Genomic DNA, 20,159 nt, shown 5'->3' on the forward strand with positions numbered 1-20,159 from the left:
TGCTTTGGGGTTTTTTTTTATTAAGTTTAAGTTACAAAACAGAAGCATTTTTAAGTCGCGTCAAGGCGGGGATGGCAAAAATGAGACTATCCGTTATAAAACCAGAGCCCGGGGTAAGGGAGGGAGCCTGGCGCTCTGCCCCCGTCCCGCGGGGCTGGCCGCGGGCTGGGGGAGGAGAGGCCTGGAGGAGGTTAAGACACTGTTGGCACAACAACATGGCCGACGATCAGCAAAAAGGGACAAAGCTTCTCCCCTAGGAAGATCTGGCTGCTCGGTGCCACAGCCAAGCCCAGCTTTCACTGCAGGGCGAGGGCATGGCAGTCACCAGGGGGCCCCGGCTTCTAGCCTTGCTGGACAAGTTACAGCCAACCTGCCTCCCCGCTCGGTTCAGCTGGAAAAGCTAGCCTGTCCCTCTCCACGCAGGCAGGCGAGCGCCTTCATTGCTGTGGGCTGAGGCAGATGCCAACACTGGGCCAGGGGAGAAGGGGCGGATGGGGGACGGACAGGAGAGCCAGAGCCCTTGTGTATGGAGGCAGCCTCGAGGCCTGGCACCCCAGAAAAGCTGACGTCCCTGGAGCCCTTGGCACCTGCCTGAACTGGCTCCTGCCACGTCCCCTGCCGCCCAGAGGCAGGATCTCCTCTTTCAACGGGCTCTGGCCAGCAAAGCGGCCGAGCTAACACATTCACGAGCTGCTGCCCTTAAGCCTGGCCAGCAGCAGGGGCTTCCGAACCCAGCTCCGTCCTGCGGGCAGAGGGCAGCACTAGGAGGAGGTGCTGTACTTCAGTCCAGGGGACGCCGGAGAGCCAGTTCACGGGGCTTTGAGCACAGCAGTCACAGCGGCTGCAATGCACAATTTACAGCCCAGGAACGCGACCCTGCTGTCACCTCCACCCCCAGGGACGGGCCAGAACCCAGGATCAAAGCCTTCCCTCACTCCCCCAGCCAGCGGAGCGCAGATGGGCCTGGCTCCAGCCATCGCCCTTGGCAAACGGAAACCAAAACCCGGGCAGGCAGCTGCGGCAGCCAGAAAGAAGCTGCTTCACGTCAGACGGGGAGAGAGCCACCCCCTGGGCGAGACGCAGCCGGTTCGCGCTCTGTGGAGGGGATAAAACAACTGGGTCAACTTTTATTGAGCTCGCTCGTCTAACAGACTTGTAAACGGTGAAAGTGACAAGGAATGCGAGGCCACGCGCCGCCGGCACGGAGACTGCGCTACGGGGAAGAGTCCACGTCCTGCACGGCCCCAGGCAGACACCAGCCGAGCTGGGAAGAGGCGGTGCTTGGCTTTTAAGCTGCAGTAACAGTATGTGCTGGTGTCACAATCCCCCCGCGGCTGGGGGAACGGTCCTGCTGGCTGGGAGGCGGGCAGGCCGGAGGCTGGCCTGTGCACCCAGGCGGTTCTGGAAGAGGTCATCGGTTCCTGGTTCTCTGTAAACCTGAGCTGTTTCCTCCCTGGTGCCCCGCCCTCCGCGGGTGTCATTGCGGGGGCAGGGGGATGCCCCTGGGGTCGGTGACCTGACCCTCCTGCAGGTTCTTGACGAGCTGTGCCAGCCAGCGCTTGGTGGTGGTGTCGTCCTTCAGCACCTGGGCGAAGGTGGTGTCCTTCAGCTGGTCAGGAAGGCACTGTCTGAGAGCCTCTCGTGCCCTACATCAGGAGACAAGAAACAGGGGGACCAACAAATAAACTCACATTGACAAGAGGGGAGCAGGCCCCCTGCTGGAACATTACAGCCTGGGACAGGCTGCTCTGAGCACGCCTGGGAAACTCCGCCCCCCAGACCGTGGCCAGGACCTCCCTCCTCCCCAAACCCAAGAGCTCCAGGCAGATCCCCCACATTGAAGGGAACTGACCCAAGGGCCCCCCCGTCCCAACGCATTCCCAGTCACAACCCCCTTCCAGACACGAGGGGGGCGGCATGTCTGCACAGGAAGCCGAGTCAGAAGCTTCAGAGACTGCCCAGCAAGGGACGGAGTAAATACAAATATAGCTAGCCAGAGAAGTGGCCCCTCGTTACTCCACCGCTCCGCCCTCCACGAGCCCTTTGCAGCACTGCTCTGTGTCACCCGCCAGCACCGCCGCAGAGGAGCGAGGCAGAGCTCACGCAGCGGCACTGGTCCCTACGGGGTCAAGTCACGCTGGGACAGTTGTAATTTATGACCATTCAACCTGTGTTACAAGAGTCAGGCAGAGCCCAGGTGCTGGGGGAGCTCACAGGCCTGGCACGAGAAAGGTCCCAGGGCTGACCGAGAGGCAGACACACGAAGTGGGAATCCCGATGGAACGGCACTTCCAGCGAGAGGGGGAAGCACCTTTGCTCTCTGCCCCCCAGGAGCCCCTGAAAACTCCTAAAATGTTTACCTTGGGTTATCGGAAAGGCGAAGGTAGCAGCGGACCACGTGTTTCAACAGCCTTGCTGACGGCTCCTTGGAGAGCTGTAGGACCATCTTACCCTGTTCAACAAAGGAGCGGCTCCAGTTAGAGAAACGGTGTTTAGAAAAAGCACTAGGAAGTGCTGAACTTCGGTGGTTTTGTTTCATTCTCCCAGGACCGGGACCGGGTTCTGGCAGCCACCAAAGCGGAGGTGACTGGTGCCTGTTGGCAGGTGGATAGCATCTTTCCAGTCTAGCTTGTAACACTAATAGGAGATGATCCCAACTCAAAGATCCTGCTCAAACCGGGGCCACTACTGCGGGGCTCTCTCCAACCAAGACCCACTTACAGCTGGATGGACCCAGAGGTCATTACAGATTACATCACCGGCCATTTCCTTCAAAACTTGATTAATTCATATTCAGCCCAGGACCTGCAAGAGTTCCACCTCCCTGAGCTTTGGTCCAAGGATCAGGATGGAAAGCATTTCCCAGGACTATGTTTTCAGCATCTGCTCACTCGGTTTGCCTATAGGTGACAGCATTAACTGATCTATGCTGCTAAAATAGCTCGTTTTGCATCGTTTATGTCCCACCTCACTCCCCTTACTGAGGGATCTTCCTTGGAGATTCTAACTGTGCAGGTTTTAGTCAGTCTATTCATAAATATCAACTCTATGTTTTACACCCATCCCAGTAAGAGTTAGACGAGAAGCTGCCGGTGAATTTACAAAACTGACCCTGGGAAGCCTGCACAGGACAGACCCTTGGCAGCAGGTGCTATCATGAGTAAACACAAGCCGGGTGCTCCAGCGTAACCCCTTTAGTAAGTGAAGGGAGCAACCGACCCTACCAATATCATGGCGACATGAGAAAACCGCTCATAAGTCTGGCAGATATACGCCAATCCTGTATCATCTAGGAGGATCTTCTGTAGAATAAACGTAGCAACCTGGAACAGAGGGGAGAAATCACTTAACCAGCTGCGCCTGTAATGGACCACGTCCTGTTTGTTCTTCTGACAGCAACCCCAACCAACTGCAAAACGGACACATGCCAAGAGCACCAAGTATTTCAACAGGGGCGGCTAACAGGTTTACTCAGTTTCAAACCAGAAGGAACGGCTGGTCTTTACACAGCACATGGAATTCACTGTGAAGGGGAGAAAGGAACAAACAGATCAGGACCCACCGACTCAAAGGGGCACCAGACCCTGACCTGAACAACAGATGCAAAACCTGCAGACACCTCTCCACCGCTACAGCGATATACCCCCCACAACACACCTTTCAGGATCCCTGGGCGCTGTACATACCTATCACAACATGTGGTGCACCTCACCCAATGCCCCAACAGCGACGACGTGGATGAAATCAATACTCCCCCGTATAAACTCGCACAGAAAAATGATAAAAGATGAACACACCACGTGTCCTGCGGGCGAACGCCTGTCCCAAAGCGATCGCTCTCTATCTGACCTACCAGTCCTCGGCCTCAAAGGGAACCCACAGAACACTTTCAAAAGACGAGCCTGGGAGCTTCAATTCATAGAATCATAGAATCTCAGGGTTGGAAGGGACCTCAGGAGGTATCTAGTCCAACCCCCTGCTCAAAGCAGGACCAATCCCCAACTAAATCATCCCAGCCAGGGATTCATAACTTTGCTAGGCACTAAAAATCATGGTCTTAATAAAGAAAGACACTGGATTTATGGCTTGTTACCACAATCTGTAACCCAGTAACCCCTCTTTTTTGTCCTATGACTGCCAGGGTGTTAATGGGCCACTTCACCTTGAATGTGTCCCCCTCAGAATGTGTGTGAACAACTTGCGTTAAACCATTTGTTTCACCTCCTATTTAGCTATAACACCTTTCCCAGACCTGAGGAAGAGCTCTGTGTAGCTGGAAAGCTTGTCTCTCTCACCAGTAACAGATATGACCTCACCTATCTTGTCTCTCAAATCTCCTGGGGCAAACACAGCTAGAACAACGCTCCAAAGGGAAGAGAGGCAGCTACAGCAGCTGGATAACAATGAAGGGCTGTGTTGAGTCGTATGTTCACTAAGGCTATGTCTGCTCTACAGCTGTGCCGACGCAGCTGTGCCGCTGTCAGATCTCTCGTGCAGCTGTTCTCCGCTGGCGGGACAGAGCTCGCCTGTCGGCATCATTCAACACCCCCAACGAGCGGCGAGAGCTGCGGCGGTGGGAGACGCTCGCCCACCGACACAGCGCGGTGCACTGCACTGCTTATGCCAGCGTCACTTAGCTCGCTTGGGGGGATGGAATATTCACACCCCTGAGCGACGTAAGTAGTAGTGTGGACATGGCCTAACAATTACTGCCAGGCTACCCGAGGTAACGGGCAATTCAGACCGGTCAACTGTCGAGAGAGGGGAGACAGAGGGGAACACCCCATCCCATGGCCCTGCTTAGCCATACACAACCTTGCCCAGCTGGCTTGTGGTTTGCAGCTCAAGTGTTAACAGCCAGGCTGCCTCTCCGGAAGAGATGCTTTCATCAACCACCAGTGACTGGGCTAGGTACAGGAATGACGGAATACGATTCTCTGGCTAGTGCGGAGGAGGACGGTGGAGAACATCCAGCTCGGATCTTCACAGCAACATTTTGAAAGGCGATAAAGGGATCAGCAATTGCCCCTGTCGTTTTACGATGTCAAGTTGCAACAGGGAGAAGTTCAAACTAACTGGTAAGACGCACTGATCTGCTGCGTGCAGGGACATGAACAGAACACCTGGGAAACGGCCAACAAAAACAAATCACTTAATTCAACTAAAAGCAAATACCGTCTTGGAAAGTTCGCTGCCAGACTCCATGATGCGCAAGCAGAGGGGGATAATTTCTGTTGTCAACAAAAAGTTTATCACTTCTTGCTCATCCGTCTTCACCAGGGCCCCTAAAAACAGACAAAAGAGCTGCAGATTTTAATCCCTCCTGTCTTTGAAAGAGCAGCCTGAGCTAGGGGGCAAAGATTTATACGAGCACAGCGATGACCAGAATGCAAGCACTGCTCAGGTTTGTCCAGCAAACGGGAGACTTTGGGCACTGCCCGAGTACAAAGAAGAATATCTGAATGGTTACGGAGCGATGGCTCAAGCAGCAGCCGTATCCCAAATTCGGCTTCTCAAACCGTTACCATCCGGTGGGGACAATCCTTTGGATTCCTAGCACCCGCTTTGCCGAAAGCGGCCCACCCACTCGCTTGTCTGGAACATAAGAGCCATTAACCGGGGTCATGGTCAGCTGAGAGGACTGTCCAGTCCCATGCCACCTGGGTGGATCGAGCGGACTTGCAGCAAGAAGCAGGAGGGGTTACTGGGAATAAGGTACATATCTCACCGGAAAAGATTAAAGCGTTGATGCTACCAAGACTAGGGCAAACGCTACCTTCATCGCTCACTGGCTGTACCCCCTCCCCTTGCTTTTCTCTGTCTGACTTTACACTGTTTGCTTCACGCGGCAGGGACTGGGACGTTTCTCTATGAAAACCAACTAGCACATTGTGACCAACATGGGGGGAAAAGAGAGGAAGAGAAGATGGCTTCATGCAACACTCAATGCCGGGTGACCAAAAAGTGCCTGGAAGCTGTTCTCCAAGCCTCTCCAAGGCACACATCCTCACCACACTGCGCATGGGAGTGCAGACTGCTTCTCTGAGACGAGAACGGGGTGACTGGCATGGGAATGTGCTACATAAACTGGTGCCGGGCACTGCGCAGCCAGTGCAATCCTCATGCTGAATCTGCTGCCGTTTCTGGCTAGGGAACTGCATCGCTTCAGCAGAATGAAGCAAATATGCCAGTTTTTAAAAGGCAGGTAAAGTCTAAGCTTTGTCTCCTCCCAGCAATAAAACAAACCCAATCTGAAGCATACCATCAGTTGACCACTGGCGACCTTTATGAAAAATGAATGCATCTTAGAGACGCCATCTTAATGCCCCACTTACTGTGCTGGGTTAGAAAGCTTTTAGGAAAAAAATAATCTAGAGGAAAATGACACCCAAGTAAATTCATGACAAGAAAATGGAGAAAAACTCTGGAAGTTTGGCCCCCTCAGTAATTACTTCTCTTGACAGGATCAGCTTGTAGCTGAAGAAACAGCAGCTTCACTGTTCCTGCAAGTGAACTCCCCACCTGCTTTGAGGCCAGGACTTCCCAATGCAGCCAATGTTTCTTGTGCCAAACCAAGACGCGGCTTAGGCGCATGCTATCGATACATCAGCCATGCACTTGCATTTGGTGTGAAAACCCACCAGCAACCCAGCCATGGTCCAAAACTCCAGGGTCTTTTCTACCACTGACACACAGAATTTATCTACACAATTCCCACTAGTATTAATGGGAGTCACGCTGGTAAGCTCTCCGCACATCAATGGGAAGTTAGACGTTATCACATAACTCAGAAGATCACGTAGGGAAGGACAGCAACAGTGATTTAAGGTGCTGCTACACTAAAGGCATGGGATGAGTGGCCCATAGGAAAGGAGGAGCCAGTGCTCCCAGCGTTTGCATGACTGCTTACCAATCACTCCAAGGCTGGTAAGCCGCAGGTATTCAAATGGACGAGTCTTGCTAACTGTGTGCAAGAAGGGATACAAGAAGAGAGGGATGTGAGCTGCAAGGAAGGCTGACCTGGAAGAAAAGGCAGAAGACACATTGAACATACACCACGAGAAGCCAAGAGGGCTAAACAGAACACACAATCCAGTAACAGCGCGGTACATCTGCCTCCGCCTGACTAGACGTTAACACCCATCGCTCTGGGCGGGCAGGCAAAGTATCCTCCGTTTACAAATGGAGAGAGGGAAGTGACATGCTCTGGACAGGCAGGCAGGTGATGGGTCACAGGTACGGCTCCCAACAGGCGAAGGATCACACACATCCACATTTCTGTGTTACCCCATCTCCCCCATTCTGATCTGCTTCTCGTCTCACCCACGTAACAGCTGATTTTGTAGGCTGTAGATGCTTTGGTTCAGTGACTTATTTACCAGGTGCATGCCCAGCCCCCGGCCCGATGGGACCTCAATCTGCTTGGCCTCTAGATACTACTACAGTATAAATATTGCACAAGACCTACTGTCACCACAGCACTCAGTCATCCCTGGCTCCCAGCCCCAGAACCCATTTCTGAGAATGGGCTGGAAAGAATTCGGATTGCGGGAAGTCCCCAGAGGAAGAGGTTCCCCTGTTGACATACCATTTCCAAAGGCCATCCTAGGGGAGTTCTACTGAACGCACAGGATTGTGTTCAGACTAAAGAGAATCCACCCTTCAGATACTGAGCTTGAGTTTCCACATTTTTATGAAGTTATAAAGGAATCCAGTGAAAAATCTGGACTGTTTCCTTGAAGACTGGCTTAAGGAGCAGTGCTGTTAAATCTTGTTTGGCAGAGGCTGAAAGACATTCTGCTTCCTAATTGTTCCCCCAATTTCGTTACAGGGCCTTATTCACAGGGAGAACGGAAACATGAGAGAACATGGCCATTAGGCCGGATTTCTGCTGGGTTTCAGTCACAGGGCTTTCGGGCAAGCACCTGGATTATTCCTTTCCTTGTCCAAGCAACGGGGACAGTGAGGCCCTAGGATATTGGAGGGACAGTGTTCTCCAGCAAATAAGGCACTTGACTGGGACTCCAGGCGTGGCACTTCCACTGACCTGCTGAGTGACTTTGGGACATTTTCCCAGGCTGTGCCTCTCTTCCTCCCACCCGCTGTCTTCTCAAATTACACTGCAAGCTCTTATTCGGTGCTAGCACAACAGGGCCCCAATCTCAGCTGGAGTGTCTTGGGGAGACCACGTTTTAAAGAGCGGGGTATTAGAGGAAATCTCAAAATGCAATGTCCTATGTTTGGGGCTTCTGTCAAGCTGCATGCAAAGATCCCCAAAGCTGCTGTTTATCATCTAGTGTCATATGCCACACTGCCTTTAATGTGGCGGCAGTACAAAGAACTTACCACTTGCCTAGAGCAAACGATTTACCCAGCCCGACACACAGTTTACAGGGACCTCAAGGCTAACCAATATGACTGATGACATTTACCTGGTTTCCGGATGCGACGCAACGCACTGCAGGAGTGCCAGAGCATTGCAGACTCGGTTAGATTGATGGGCTGTCAGGGTTGGCGGGTTGATTGATGGATAAATATTTACAATTTCCTAAGAAAGTTAAACAAAGCAAAATTAAAGGAGAAAACCAGACCAAGCTGCACAAATACATTCGCCTGATAAGTGGCTGCAAGTGCCAGAGAGATGGCTGCCTTCTGTTTGCCACAGCACTGCTGCAAGCATCATTTTAAAAGGAAGTTATGCAACCTGGGGAACTCAAACTTTGCCCAACTGAGGGCTGCACCGTGCAAATTGCCAGGTATCAAGGTGATGCATCTACTCTGCATGTAATTAAGCAGATTACAGCTGCCCTTAATTGTTGGTTAGATACTATGGTGACTGATGCCCTGGAAGTACCAACAAACAACAGCGGTGCAGTCCACTGTGCCTAGAAGTCCCAGCATGCAAAGCTCTATCCTGATCTAGCATATGCTGGGACCTCTGGTCTCCCTGAAGCGAAGCCGCTATGGGTACCAAGAAGGATGAACTGCATGAGCACAGGGGGCAGTTATAAGGACGTGAGTGAGGAGGAAAAGTCTGACCCAGGCCTGTCCATTTCTAACTTAAGCTCTTTCTGACTTTCTTCCCTTGCTCCATGCGTACGCTGAACAGGAGTTTCTCAGTGCCCGTCCCTCTTATTTTAATTTAATTCCTCAAAGGAAACCCCCAGGTCTCATACTCCGAGAGCCAAACAGCAGCTGTGGAACGTGTTGGACTGCTGAAGAGGCGAACAGGGAGGGAGGTGTGTGTTTTTATTCGGAAGGCTCTCTTGCAGTAGGAAGGGGTAAGTGACAGAGAGGTCACTCAGGAAACCCAAGAGACCCCACATCAATGAGCGAGCTCTCCCGGTCACCCCTGCAGCACCCGAGCATCATTTCAGGTGCAACGGAAAGGCGCCCACCTGCAGAAGAGCTGCGATTGTGCCAAATGAGTGCCATAGCATTGGGGCCAGGTCAGGGACTGATTCACGCTTCTTACTCAGCTCCAGCAAGGCATTCTCACGGGTCTCAGGGCTGGACAGCTCATTAATCCACTGATAGATCTTCTCTCTATCCACCTGAGCCAGTGCTGTCGGCACAGGCTTGAGGGGAGACAATAAAACGGGTAAGTACATCACGGTTTTATCGGATTCAAACCAGGCCCTTTTCACTTTGAGAGAGACAGATGAAGCCAGGCAGTTAATGCAACCTCAATTAGAGGAGGGAGAAAGCCGCAGACCTGCTTTTCTAATAGTGTTCTGGATACAGATAATGGTCTCAGTTCAATGCTTATCATTTCACCTGCCACGAAACATGGACAGGCGGCTTTGCTTCATGGAATAAATCTATCGCTACTATAGTTTCTCTGTATCCTCTGGCAAAATGTTATCTAGCAACTTCCTTCAGCAACATTCAGTGAATCACACGACTTCACATCTATACAAGCAAAAGATTAGGACAGGTTATTTTTCATTCTTTTTCCAGTAGAAATCTGTGCTATATCACGGCGCCAACCCTGTCTACGTTAAGTATCTTTAGACCCTGCACTCAAAGTGTAAGCAGAATAAAAATGTATTTAAAGGAGTACTTAAGACATGTTAGTTTAGAGTCCACTGGTTTTATACCTCCCACAAGCTCAAGACAGCAGCTTTTCAACGCAAGCGACATTCACTCAAAACTACATTAAAATAAGTGTCCCACATAAATGAAAAAAATTCTAATTATTTCATCAACCTCCGCATGGTACAACGGGGCATTTTAAAAGTATTGCTAGAGAGAAATTGTGCTACAACTAGGGGTTGCACAAATCCATCTTTCTTGTGTCCCCAAGAACGTCAGTCTCTTCCCTAAGTATACACCTCTACCCCGATATAATGCTGTCCTCAGGAGCCAAAAAATCTTACTGTGATATAGGTGAAACCGCGTTATATCGAACTTTGCTTTGATCCGCCGGAGTGCGCAGCCCCGCCCACCCGGAGCGCTGCTTTACTGCGTTATATCCGAATACATGTTATATCAGGTCGCGTTATATCGGGGTAGAGGTGTATATCTTAAAGGGAACCCCTTATTAATTTGCTTTGTGGGAAAAATCCTTTCCAGAAAAAGACAGAGAGAACTGAATCTGTACCCACACTCGGGTAATATTTTTAAGATTAAGCATGAGAGTTTTCAAAGATATTTCCATACCCACTTTCCCACGAGATCAGTGAAAGAGTAACATCTTCAGTAAGTTCTCAGGTTGAAAAGAATCACATTGGGGAATCAAGGATTTTAAGATATCTCTGATTTCCTTTACAGAGGAGCTAAACTTTCATTAAAAAACAAAGTCTCATGCCTTTTCGAATGCTCTTTACAACAGCAATATAAACTAATGCACTGCTGCTCTATTAAAGTGACAATCTGGTAGTGTAGGTTGAAAATTCAGGTTTAACTAGATATGAATAGGACTATTTTCTTGAAGTTTAGACCAACCAGTTACAGTGTATTTAGATTTAAGCATTCCCTTGCAGTGTCCTCTGCAACTCAAGTCTTGCACAAGAACTAGGAAGTGAAATCAACTAGTACCAGAAGTGAAATGTACAACAGGAACCAATCTTTACAGAACTTTGGAAGTTAGAAATGAGAGATGTGTATTAGGGTTCATCTAATTCTTTGGGATACCATTCCACAGCCTCACTTCTCAATATCAGCAAGTGTTTCCTTATATTTAGGTAAAGTTTTTCCTCTTAATTTCATCCATTGGGCTCAGTTATATCCCAGACACATTCTAACTCAGGGGCGGGCAAACTTTATGGAGGGGCCACATCGAGTTTCTGTAATTGTATGGAGGGCCAGTTAGGGAAGGCTGTGCCTCCCCAAACAGCCAGGCATGGCTTGGCCCCCGCCCCCTATCTGACACCCCCCCTGCTTCTCGCCCCCTGATGGCCCCCCCCCAAGACTACTGCCCCATCCAACCGCCCCCCTGTTCCCTGACGGCCCCCCCCCCGGGATCCCCTGCCCCATCCCTCCCTCCCTGTCCCCTGACCGCCCCTGGACCCCCCCCGCCCCATCCATCCTTCCCCGTTCCCTGACCACTCCTGCCCCCCGCTGCCCCATCCAACCCCTCCTCTCATTCCTGACTGCTCTCCTGGGACCCCTGCCCCATCCAACCCCCGCCCCCTTTCCTGAGTGCCCCCCCCCCGGGATCCCTGTCCCCATTCAACCCCCTGTTCCCCGCCCTCTGACTGCCCTGACCCCTATCCACACCCCCGCCCCTGATCACCACCCCGAACTCCCCTGCCCTCTATCCAACCCCCCCCCTCCACTCCCTGCCCCCTTAACGCGCTGCCTGGAACACCGGTGGCTGGCGGCGTTACAGCCGTGCTGCCCAGAGTACCAGGACAGGCAGCCGCGCCACCCGGCTGGAGCCAGCCACGCCACCGCGCAGCACAGAGCACCGGGTCGGGCAGGGCAGCTGCAGAGCCGCGGCCAGGCAAGAGCTCGCAGCCCCACCGCCCAGAGCACTGTGCCAGCGGTGCAGTGAGCTGAGGCTGCGGGAGAGGGGGAACAGCAGAGGAGAGGCCAGGAGCTCAAGGGTCGGGCAGGAGGGTCCCGCGGGCCATAGTTTGCCCACCTCTGTTTTAATTCTTCCCCACCCTGGGTATTTATGCTATTAAAAATCTGTAGACTTGATAACCCCTTGCTCTTATTCACGAGGAAAGTATTTGTTTAGTGATATCAGATTATCTGTAGATGTCAGACACAGTCAATCCCTGCCCTGCAAAGCTCACTACACATTTTAACTCTTCATCTTTCCTCAAATCAATCCTTCCAACCCCCTCTCCCTGTTTTCCAGATACTTTTTCAGAACCTCAAACCAGGGTATTTCTTGAATGGTGAAGAGTGACATTTATTCTGTTGCAAGAGTTAGAAGTGTAATCCTGTTAGCATCTCCTATAACAGAGTTTAGGAATACATGGAAAACTGGAAGATCTAATTTGTGTTTGTTTATGATGACTGAATGACAAGCTCTTTGACAGCTAAACATTCAGGTCTATTTTGCTAGACATATTGGAAAGTTCAGTTCAAGTTAACAGTTCAAATATGTTGACTCCTCAGCAATGCATGCACAAATGTATAGTGTCCAGTGCCTTCCTAAGAAAGAATCAAATTTCTCCCCACAGACCCCACAGATTCCCATCTGGTACTTTTCCCTGAAAGTCTCATTTATTTTTAATGTAGTCATTGATAAAATCTTCTAATTTTCAAATTGCTGTTTTCAAGGCTCACAGTCTCATTCTCCTTCCCTAAGATCTTGGGAAATGTCAAATGCTGTATGTAAATATTGCCGATACTTATCAATGATCTTACTAAATACCCTCTGTTGCACCTCATGTATGCAAGAGTGATGTCATAGCGGTCTTAAAGCACCACGCACTGAGCGCTTGTGAATCACTGAAGAGCATTTACCTGCAGTGTCCCTGCCAAATTGCAACTCTGACAACTACATAAACTTGATTTAGCCAATTGCGGACTTCTTTAATTAAGCAACTGCCCCCCAAGCATTCTGGGTAAAAAACATTGATTAACACACAATATTGCCTAATTGTGTGTGTTTTTCTAACTATATTGTTAATCAACCTGATAACACCAACATGAACCTTTATTTAACAATGACCTAGCAGGGGTCTGATTAATTTGTATTTTCACTCTCATATTTCTATTTCAAGTTTTCTGTCGTTTATTGTTTTTGCTCCATTCTCTGGACCTCACATCTATTATCTTATGCCCCTTTCAGATTAGCATCTAAATGCAGGCTCTGCCAGCGGTCTCACTACGTAAAAGGCCAGTGCTCTGCCTTATTACAGTTTTGTAACAACAACTTCTTCCAACCTGAAAAATAAAAATGCCTGTTTATAGGCCAACAGCCTTGCCTAAGGATAGTGTGATGTACTGCAGCCATCAGTACCTTGCAGAGATGGCTGCATTTTGGGCCCCATTTATATTTCTATATATAAATGCAAGCTGGTGGACAGTAAAGACATTTCATCACAGTTCACAGAGCGTATATTTATTGAACACTTTTAAAATCAGCGCTCAACAACTTGCTCTCCATTCACATCAACCAGTTGTTTTTATTAAATGACTGTTTAAAAACGTCAAGTATCAGAGGGGTAGCCGTGTTAGTCTGGATCTGTAAAAAGCAACAGAGAGTCCTGTGGCACCTTAAAGGCTAACAGACGTATTGGAGCATAAGCTTTGGTGGGTGAATGCCCACTTAGTCAGGTTTATCACAAGGAAGCCTAGTGTACAGCTGGGAGCTTAATGGGAGGTACCACAATCCCTTATCCACTATAAAAAAGGATAGAATCATATTGCTATAAAAACGTAAGGAATGATTAAAATAATTAACCTTCTGCTTTCACCCTTTAGTGCTCTACAAATGTATTTAGTCCAGCAATGAATATTTACAATCACTGCCTAGGAAAACTAAAGGCTGCTCGAATTAGATACCGCTAAGTACTGGAGTGACTCATATTTTTTTTGTTTTTTTAAGCCCGACTAGTACTTGCAGTGAATGAGTTTTAAAACATCCCTACAACTTGATCTCGCAGCAAACTGCCCCGGTACACACACGCCACGGCAAAGACTCGGTTTCAATGAGTGTCAATCAACTCAAGGAGGGATTTTTAACCCAGGGAATCCGCACGCGAAGAGTCGAACTCAACACTACGGAGAGGGGCGGAAGCCACAAGAAGCCCCGCATTGTCTCAGCCTCCCACGCTCCGCTTCCCCGCCTGCGTGTGCTCCACAGCCCTTCCCCATGGCCCGGCTTTGTACCCATGGCCCCGGCCCAGGAGACCCCGGCGCTCGGGGAAGTTCTCCGGCCTGCGCTGCCTCAGGCAGGAGGTCGGAGCAGCGGATCCCGCGGGGCCCAGGAGACCCGGGCTGGCCCCCCAGGGGTTCGCAGGAGAGGCGGGTTTTATCCGCCTGCCCCGCGGCGGCGGGGGCCGGGGTCAGGGCGCCCCCAGCACCAGGAGGGGCGAGCCTGGCGGGAAGAGAAGGGGGCGGGGACCCCCCGGGCTGAACGTGGCACCAGGCCGGCCGGCCGAAGGGGGGGGGGGGACCCGGCCGCTCTCGGCGAGCTGCGAACGGGGAACCAGCGCCACGCCCGGGGGCGGCGGGCCCGGGCCCGGCCGCAGGGGGCGGGACTCACCGCGGCCGTGGCCAGGCTGTGCATGTTCGGAGCCGCCGCTCGCGCCGCCCAGGGCCGGGATCAGGAGGCCGCCGCCATGGGGCCCAGGCCGCCTGCGCGCCGCCGTGACCCCTGCCCTGCGCCCTCTCACCCCGTCACGTGCTCTGAGCGCGCGCAGCCGGCGGGCGCGGACGGAGCCCGCGCGCGGTGAATTCTGGGGCAGGGAGCGGGCCGTGTCGGGGGATGCGGAGGGCCCGCCACGCGCCTGCGCGCGTGCTCCGCGGCGTGGTGACGTGCCCGCGCTGTACGTGCGTGTCTCGCGCGGGGCTCTCGCGCTGCTGCCCGCTTCCCGCCATCTGCCTCCTTCTCCTCCTCCTTCCCCCCGCCCCGGTCTCCCTGAGGAGCGAGCGCCGGCGGGGCCTCGGGAGACACCGAGCGGCAGGTAGCGAGCTGGGGGGGGAAGCCGAGTAGGGGCCATACTCCCCCCCCACCCCCACCCGCACGCGCGCGGAGTCCCGGCTCCGCTGCCCCCTCCCTCCCCCGCCGCGGACGCGGAGTCCCGGTGCCCCTCCCGCCGTGTCCCCCCGGAACCCCGGCCCACTCAGCTCCACGTCCCGCGGGGAGCCCCGGGGTCGCTCCCTAGCCCGCAGCGTCGGGCGCCCCCCGCCCCTCCAGACTCCCCTCCCCCAGGCACACGGGGAGCGCAGCCCGCCCTCCAGCCAGCGCCCCCCCGGCCGGTGCTGCGCTCCCCGCACCCCTAGGCAGCGCCCGGGCTCACCCTCCCGGCCCTGCCCCGTGTGGGCCCGGCCCGGCCCGAGTCCAGCCTGTGGCGCTCCCGTGTCACCCCGAACCCCGCCCCAGCCCTTCGTGCCCTCCCGTGGGATCCGGAGCCGCCCATCCAGGGGGGGTGTGGAAGGGCTCCCAGGCCTAGGGGCGGCCCCGAGCGCAGCGTTTCTGGGGACGGGCAGATGCCTGGCGTTGACAGGGAAGTTGACCTGTCTTCCTGGGGTCGATCAAATTGCTCTTTGGAAAAGAAAGCGTGCCTCGGATTCCCTAATTCTCCCACCATCAGAAACGGGGTAGGGGCAATGTCCTGGTCAGAAAACGTTTCTCTGTTTGAATGCGGGGGGTGAGGCTATAGACTTCTGTCTTTCGTCCCCTTGGCCTGTCTACATTGTTGCAAGAAAACTCAAGGGGAGTGGCGAGAGTAAGTGCAACCAAAAGGGGCAAAATGCTGAAGTTCTCAGCTTTAGCTATTGACAGCGGTCGGGTCTGTGGACATATTGACACTAGACTTTCACTTAATATTTCCCTCCAGGGCAGCTCTAGAAGCGCCAGTAATGGAGGAAGCACTGGTTTTGACTAACCTTGCTGAGAGCAGATCTAGCTGACACCTGTATCTTGTGTATATTGGCATCTCCTACCATTGCTTTCACTAGCAGAGCAGTAGTGGAGAGAGAAAAAATCTACTCTAGGGAATGGTGATGGAATGCAACTTCTTCGTCTTGTGTTTTTGGATAAACTGTATCACCTTTCATGGAATTTGTGTGGGGGTTAGTGATGAAAGGGCAGGCTGAGTAAGGCACTCTGCTATACATATTGCTGCTGACTAACCTTCATTGCAGGAACACCTTCATTGTCTATAAAGAAACTCCCTTAAAACTATATTGTTCAAATTTGAACTATTTTGACCATGCTACTTAGTTACTGTATGTGGTGTGTCCTAGGCTATAATTAAGAATAGTGTTTTAGTCAAAAGTTAAATAGAAAATGGTGGCTGTATGTGTGTTCTTATTAAAAACCAAGGAAAGAAAAGCTTTTATCAAACAATGCCTATCAAAACATGAAGTATTTACAGAATAATTTGTCATGTTATTTTAGTAATTTGTATTAGTGTTGCTTAGAAGCCTCATTCAAGTTGGAGTCTCATTGTACTATGTGCTGTACCAATGTAAAAACACAATCTATACTCAAAAGTTTACAATCTAGACCAGTGACAAGATGCAACAGGTGACTGAGACAGAAAAATGGATGAGGTTGAGGTGACAATAATTCAAGCATGTAAAATACAAAGAATAAATTTTGTTACTAAAAAGCTGATTTCTCATTAGATGTTTTATTGTCTAATTTTGGAAACAAAGTGCTTTACTTGAAAAACTTTTGTTGTTTTTTCTCCTCTACCCATCATCTTTCCTTGCCTGGTCTTAGCTAAAGGTGGATTTGTTGTGGAAACTACATTCTTAGATTTGCAAGATCTTTTGGTGTCTGTATTGAGTCAGCTCACCCACCGTTAAACATTTAGGGGTTAAAGCAGAGGTCCCCAACCTGTGGGGCACACCCTGTGGCTGGGGCCTGGGCCAGCCCCCACGGGGGACAGGGAGGCAGAGCCACCCAGCTCCACTTCTGGCCCGGCACTCAATGCCCAGCTGTGGCCCCAGCCCCCTAACTCTTGTCCACATTTCCCCCCCGAGCCATTGCCTCACTCTCAGCCCCGGTGGAGGGGGAACGTGGACAGGGGTAAGGGGGTCACAACCCTGAAAAGTTTGGGGACCACTGGGTTAAAGTAATGCTGGCCAAATTGTGGAAGATTTCTTTATCCATGTTTCATTTACTGTATTATTCTATTTTTTCACTAGACTCCTGCAAAAAATCCTATTCCTTATTTTTACACTTTACGTGGATATATTTGCCAGTTGCCAATTTTAATTTTCTTATTTTTAACAGGTTTCAAGGTGAAGTAAATTTAGTTAATCTGTTAGAAGTTATTTATTTGTAAGAAAAATGGCTCCCCTGAAGGTGCATGGACCTGTCCGGATGCGCAGCATACAAACTGGGATTACAAAATGGAAAGAAGGAAGCTTTGAAATTGTGGAGAAGGACAACAAAGTGAGTCTAGTGGTTCACTACAATGTTGGAGGAATTCCAAAGACATTTCAGGTACTCCAAATATCAAGGTGTTTTGTATGAGCAATGCATGGATTGTTCCCTTTTGTGAACAGCTGTCATCTCCAAGACTACTAAGTATCATACAAACTTCCCTCTGTGACTGTTCCTTGGTTTTCATTTCCAGAACACTAATCCTTTTGTATAACCATACTTTAAATTATTCAGGTGCATTGTTGGGTGGAATGCCAAGGCAGGAGTGAGCAAACCATTAATTGGGAAGAAATGTAAAAGCTTAAGACATGAAAGAAAATTACCAAACTATATAGTATCTTTCTTTTTTAATTACCTTTTTGAAACTCTGTTTGCTTATTTGATAAACTTTCAGAGAACGTATGTGAAGACCTATTAGGTCACCTACACCTTGTCTGCACTAGCACTTTTCCCAGTTGAAGTGCTGAAAATTCCCAGTGTAGACATACCCTTAGTCCAGGTGTAAGACTCTTCACTATTGTACATGGACTACAGTTCTGTCTAGGCTAGATGTTAAATATGCCAAGAAACCTGACTTCCACCACTTCCCTTGGGAGACTTGATAGATCTCGCTGTCAGGAAGTCTCATCTATTCAGCCTAAATTTTCCTTCTCTTATTTACATCCCATTCCTCCTAATTATTTGTGCCCCAAATGTTATGTCCAAACACACATGAAGATACAGTGCTTGTCCTGAAGAGCTTACAATCTAAAAAAGACAAAGTATAAAAGCATAAAAGTTGGGTTGGATCCAGTATGGCAAGTCCTATGTTTTCTATGTAAGAAAATGATTAGCTTGGGTGATTCTTCGTCTAAGTGCTACTGTATATTTAATATTCCTAAGAACTGTCTGCCTTCTTACCTGATGAGTCCTGGGGAGGTTCCCTTCAGTGGATAGGAGGAATTTAATGGTCCAGAAGGTACCTGCTGAATCTACATTAGGAACGGAAGAGCAAAGTTGTGTATTAATGGCAGGGAATTTGTTTGGATCGATGAGATGAGTAAATCTAGTATCATGTGCTGCCAAAGATTTTAATGACTATATTGGTAGAAAAATAGGCAGGGATCATGCCAACTGTAAGGTGCTAAGCAAAGTGTGTGCATTTAATTCTCAGCAATTTGGTGATATTCATGTATTGGAACAACAGTTCCTGTAACAGAAAACACTGGGAGGAATTTTAGGCCCTTTTTCGGTCTTCCAGTTCAGATTAATCAGAAACCCCTTCATCTGCAGGTTTGGGAGACCCTATTGTCATGTTATAGAGGCAAATTGAATTAAATCTTTCTCTCTCCAGAAGCTAGCAGCTCTTCATACTTGTAAAAATGATTATTTATGTTCGTGGTGCCTAGAGACCTCAGCTGGGTTGGGGCCCCATTGTGCTATCTAGATTCTATGTACAGACGTATAGTAAAAGACACTCTTTGTCCCGGAGACTTTATAATTTAGTTTAAACAAGACACACAACTGGTGGCTGGAGAGAATGGAGGATGATGAATACTGTTATGTCTTCAGAGCTTTTTAAGTTGCAACAGGAGGTTTGACCTTGGACGGTGACATGATTGAAAGTCTTCTCTGGTTTGCTTGTTTTAGGAGAGAGTGGAAGATTTGAAGGCCCCACTTGAATTCTTGCTGCACTGAAAGTTTTCAGTTAATTAAAAAAGCAAGGATTTGGGCATAAAGGATGGTGGAAGGGTAGCTTCACCAAATGAAAAACTAATCACTGACTGAAGTGGGTTATGTCTACACTAGAAACGTTACAGTGATGCAGCTGCACAACTTGGTTCCTGAAGATACCAAGAACTCTGTTTATTCATCTATTTAAAAAAGTTTTCCTCAACATACACGCAACCAAAAAAATATCATAGGTCAGGTGATTTCTTGTAGCCAACCTAGCAGAAAGTGCGAACGAATATGTGGATTAATTAGGGAGGGCGATATTTTTTTTTTTTACGTTAACATTGTATTTGACTTGTTGCACTAATAATTTTTTTACTTTATAAAAAAAAAAGACACCAAGTTAAATATATACTGAATATTCAGCAATCTTTTTATACTTACTGATTACCAAGCCAGTTTTTTCCCAACCTGTCAAGAATTTTTACCTTTTGAGGGCTAAACTATATGAAAGTTTCTAAAAGTCTTGAGTTATTGAACAACAGATAAAAATCTGAAAAAAAAAATCTTAATTGATGAAAGCAACAGGGAGTCCTGTGGCACCTTTAAGACTAACAAATATATTGGAGTGGGTATTCACCCACGAAAGCTTATGCTCCAATACATCTGTTAGTCTTAAAGGCGCCACAGGACTCTCTCTTGCTTTTTACAGACCCAGACTAACACGGCTACCCCTCTGATACTTAATTGATGAAATGTTTCTTTAATTTTGATAACTCTAGCAGCTAAATGAAATTTTACTGAACTCTCATTCATTTAGGATTGAGAGAAACAAGAAATTTGAATCCAGTGAAGTAAGTTTCAGAATGCTGTAAACACTTGAAAATAGGGGCTTGTCAGTGATAGTGTTGCCTTTTCTGAGTGGCATTTTAAAAATTCATTAACCATATTAACTTAAGGTTTAGTGATGACTCAGTAT

At 49.6% G+C, this 20,159-nt stretch overlaps 2 protein-coding genes across 3 annotated transcripts in view; one reads left to right on the top strand and one right to left on the bottom strand.

Moving 5' to 3' along the window:
- Window positions 1–14,755, bottom strand: CNOT9 (CCR4-NOT transcription complex subunit 9). 2 transcript variants are annotated; one of them, XM_065413191.1, is made up of 8 exons: window positions 14,672–14,755; window positions 9,399–9,578; window positions 8,433–8,548; window positions 6,911–7,020; window positions 5,176–5,285; window positions 3,225–3,323; window positions 2,361–2,452; window positions 1–1,646 (listed from the first exon to the last, which is right to left on the bottom strand). In XM_065413191.1, the coding sequence occupies exons 1-8, from the start codon at window positions 14,693–14,695 to the stop codon at window positions 1,478–1,480; spliced, it is 900 nt and encodes a 299-aa protein (XP_065269263.1). In that variant the 5' UTR covers window positions 14,696–14,755; the 3' UTR covers window positions 1–1,477. The 2 variants fall into 2 exon arrangements, with proteins under 2 accessions (XP_065269263.1, XP_065269262.1); XM_065413190.1 differs by lacking the exon at window positions 14,672–14,755 and having other exon boundaries at window positions 9,399–9,611.
- A 189-nt stretch (window positions 14,756–14,944) lies between these two features.
- Window positions 14,945–20,159, top strand: part of USP37 (ubiquitin specific peptidase 37) — a 60,144-nt gene continuing 54,929 nt past the window's right edge. The window contains exons 1-2 of the mRNA XM_065413400.1: window positions 14,945–15,092; window positions 17,375–17,587. Coding sequence (XP_065269472.1) covers window positions 17,432–17,587 — 156 coding nt within the window. The 5' untranslated portion in view covers window positions 14,945–15,092; window positions 17,375–17,431. The remainder of the gene's footprint in view (window positions 15,093–17,374; window positions 17,588–20,159) is intronic.

This window comes from Emys orbicularis, chromosome 11 (genome assembly GCF_028017835.1).
Source record: "Emys orbicularis isolate rEmyOrb1 chromosome 11, rEmyOrb1.hap1, whole genome shotgun sequence".
Taxonomy (NCBI): Eukaryota; Metazoa; Chordata; order Testudines; family Emydidae; genus Emys; species Emys orbicularis.

Excerpts from the sequence above, each read along its gene's own strand:
- CNOT9 (XM_065413190.1), bottom strand. The coding sequence starts at position 9,611 with ATGTACTTACCCGTTTTATTGTCTCCCCTCAAGCCTGTGCCGACAGCA. Across the intron at positions 5,286-6,910 it reads TACCAGCCTTGGAGTGATTG|GGGCCCTGGTGAAGACGGAT; the intron begins GTAAGCAGTCAT and ends GTCTGTTTTTAG. Across the intron at positions 3,324-5,175 it reads GCAGCGAACTTTCCAAGACG|GTTGCTACGTTTATTCTACA; the intron begins GTATTTGCTTTT and ends CCTCTGTTCCAG.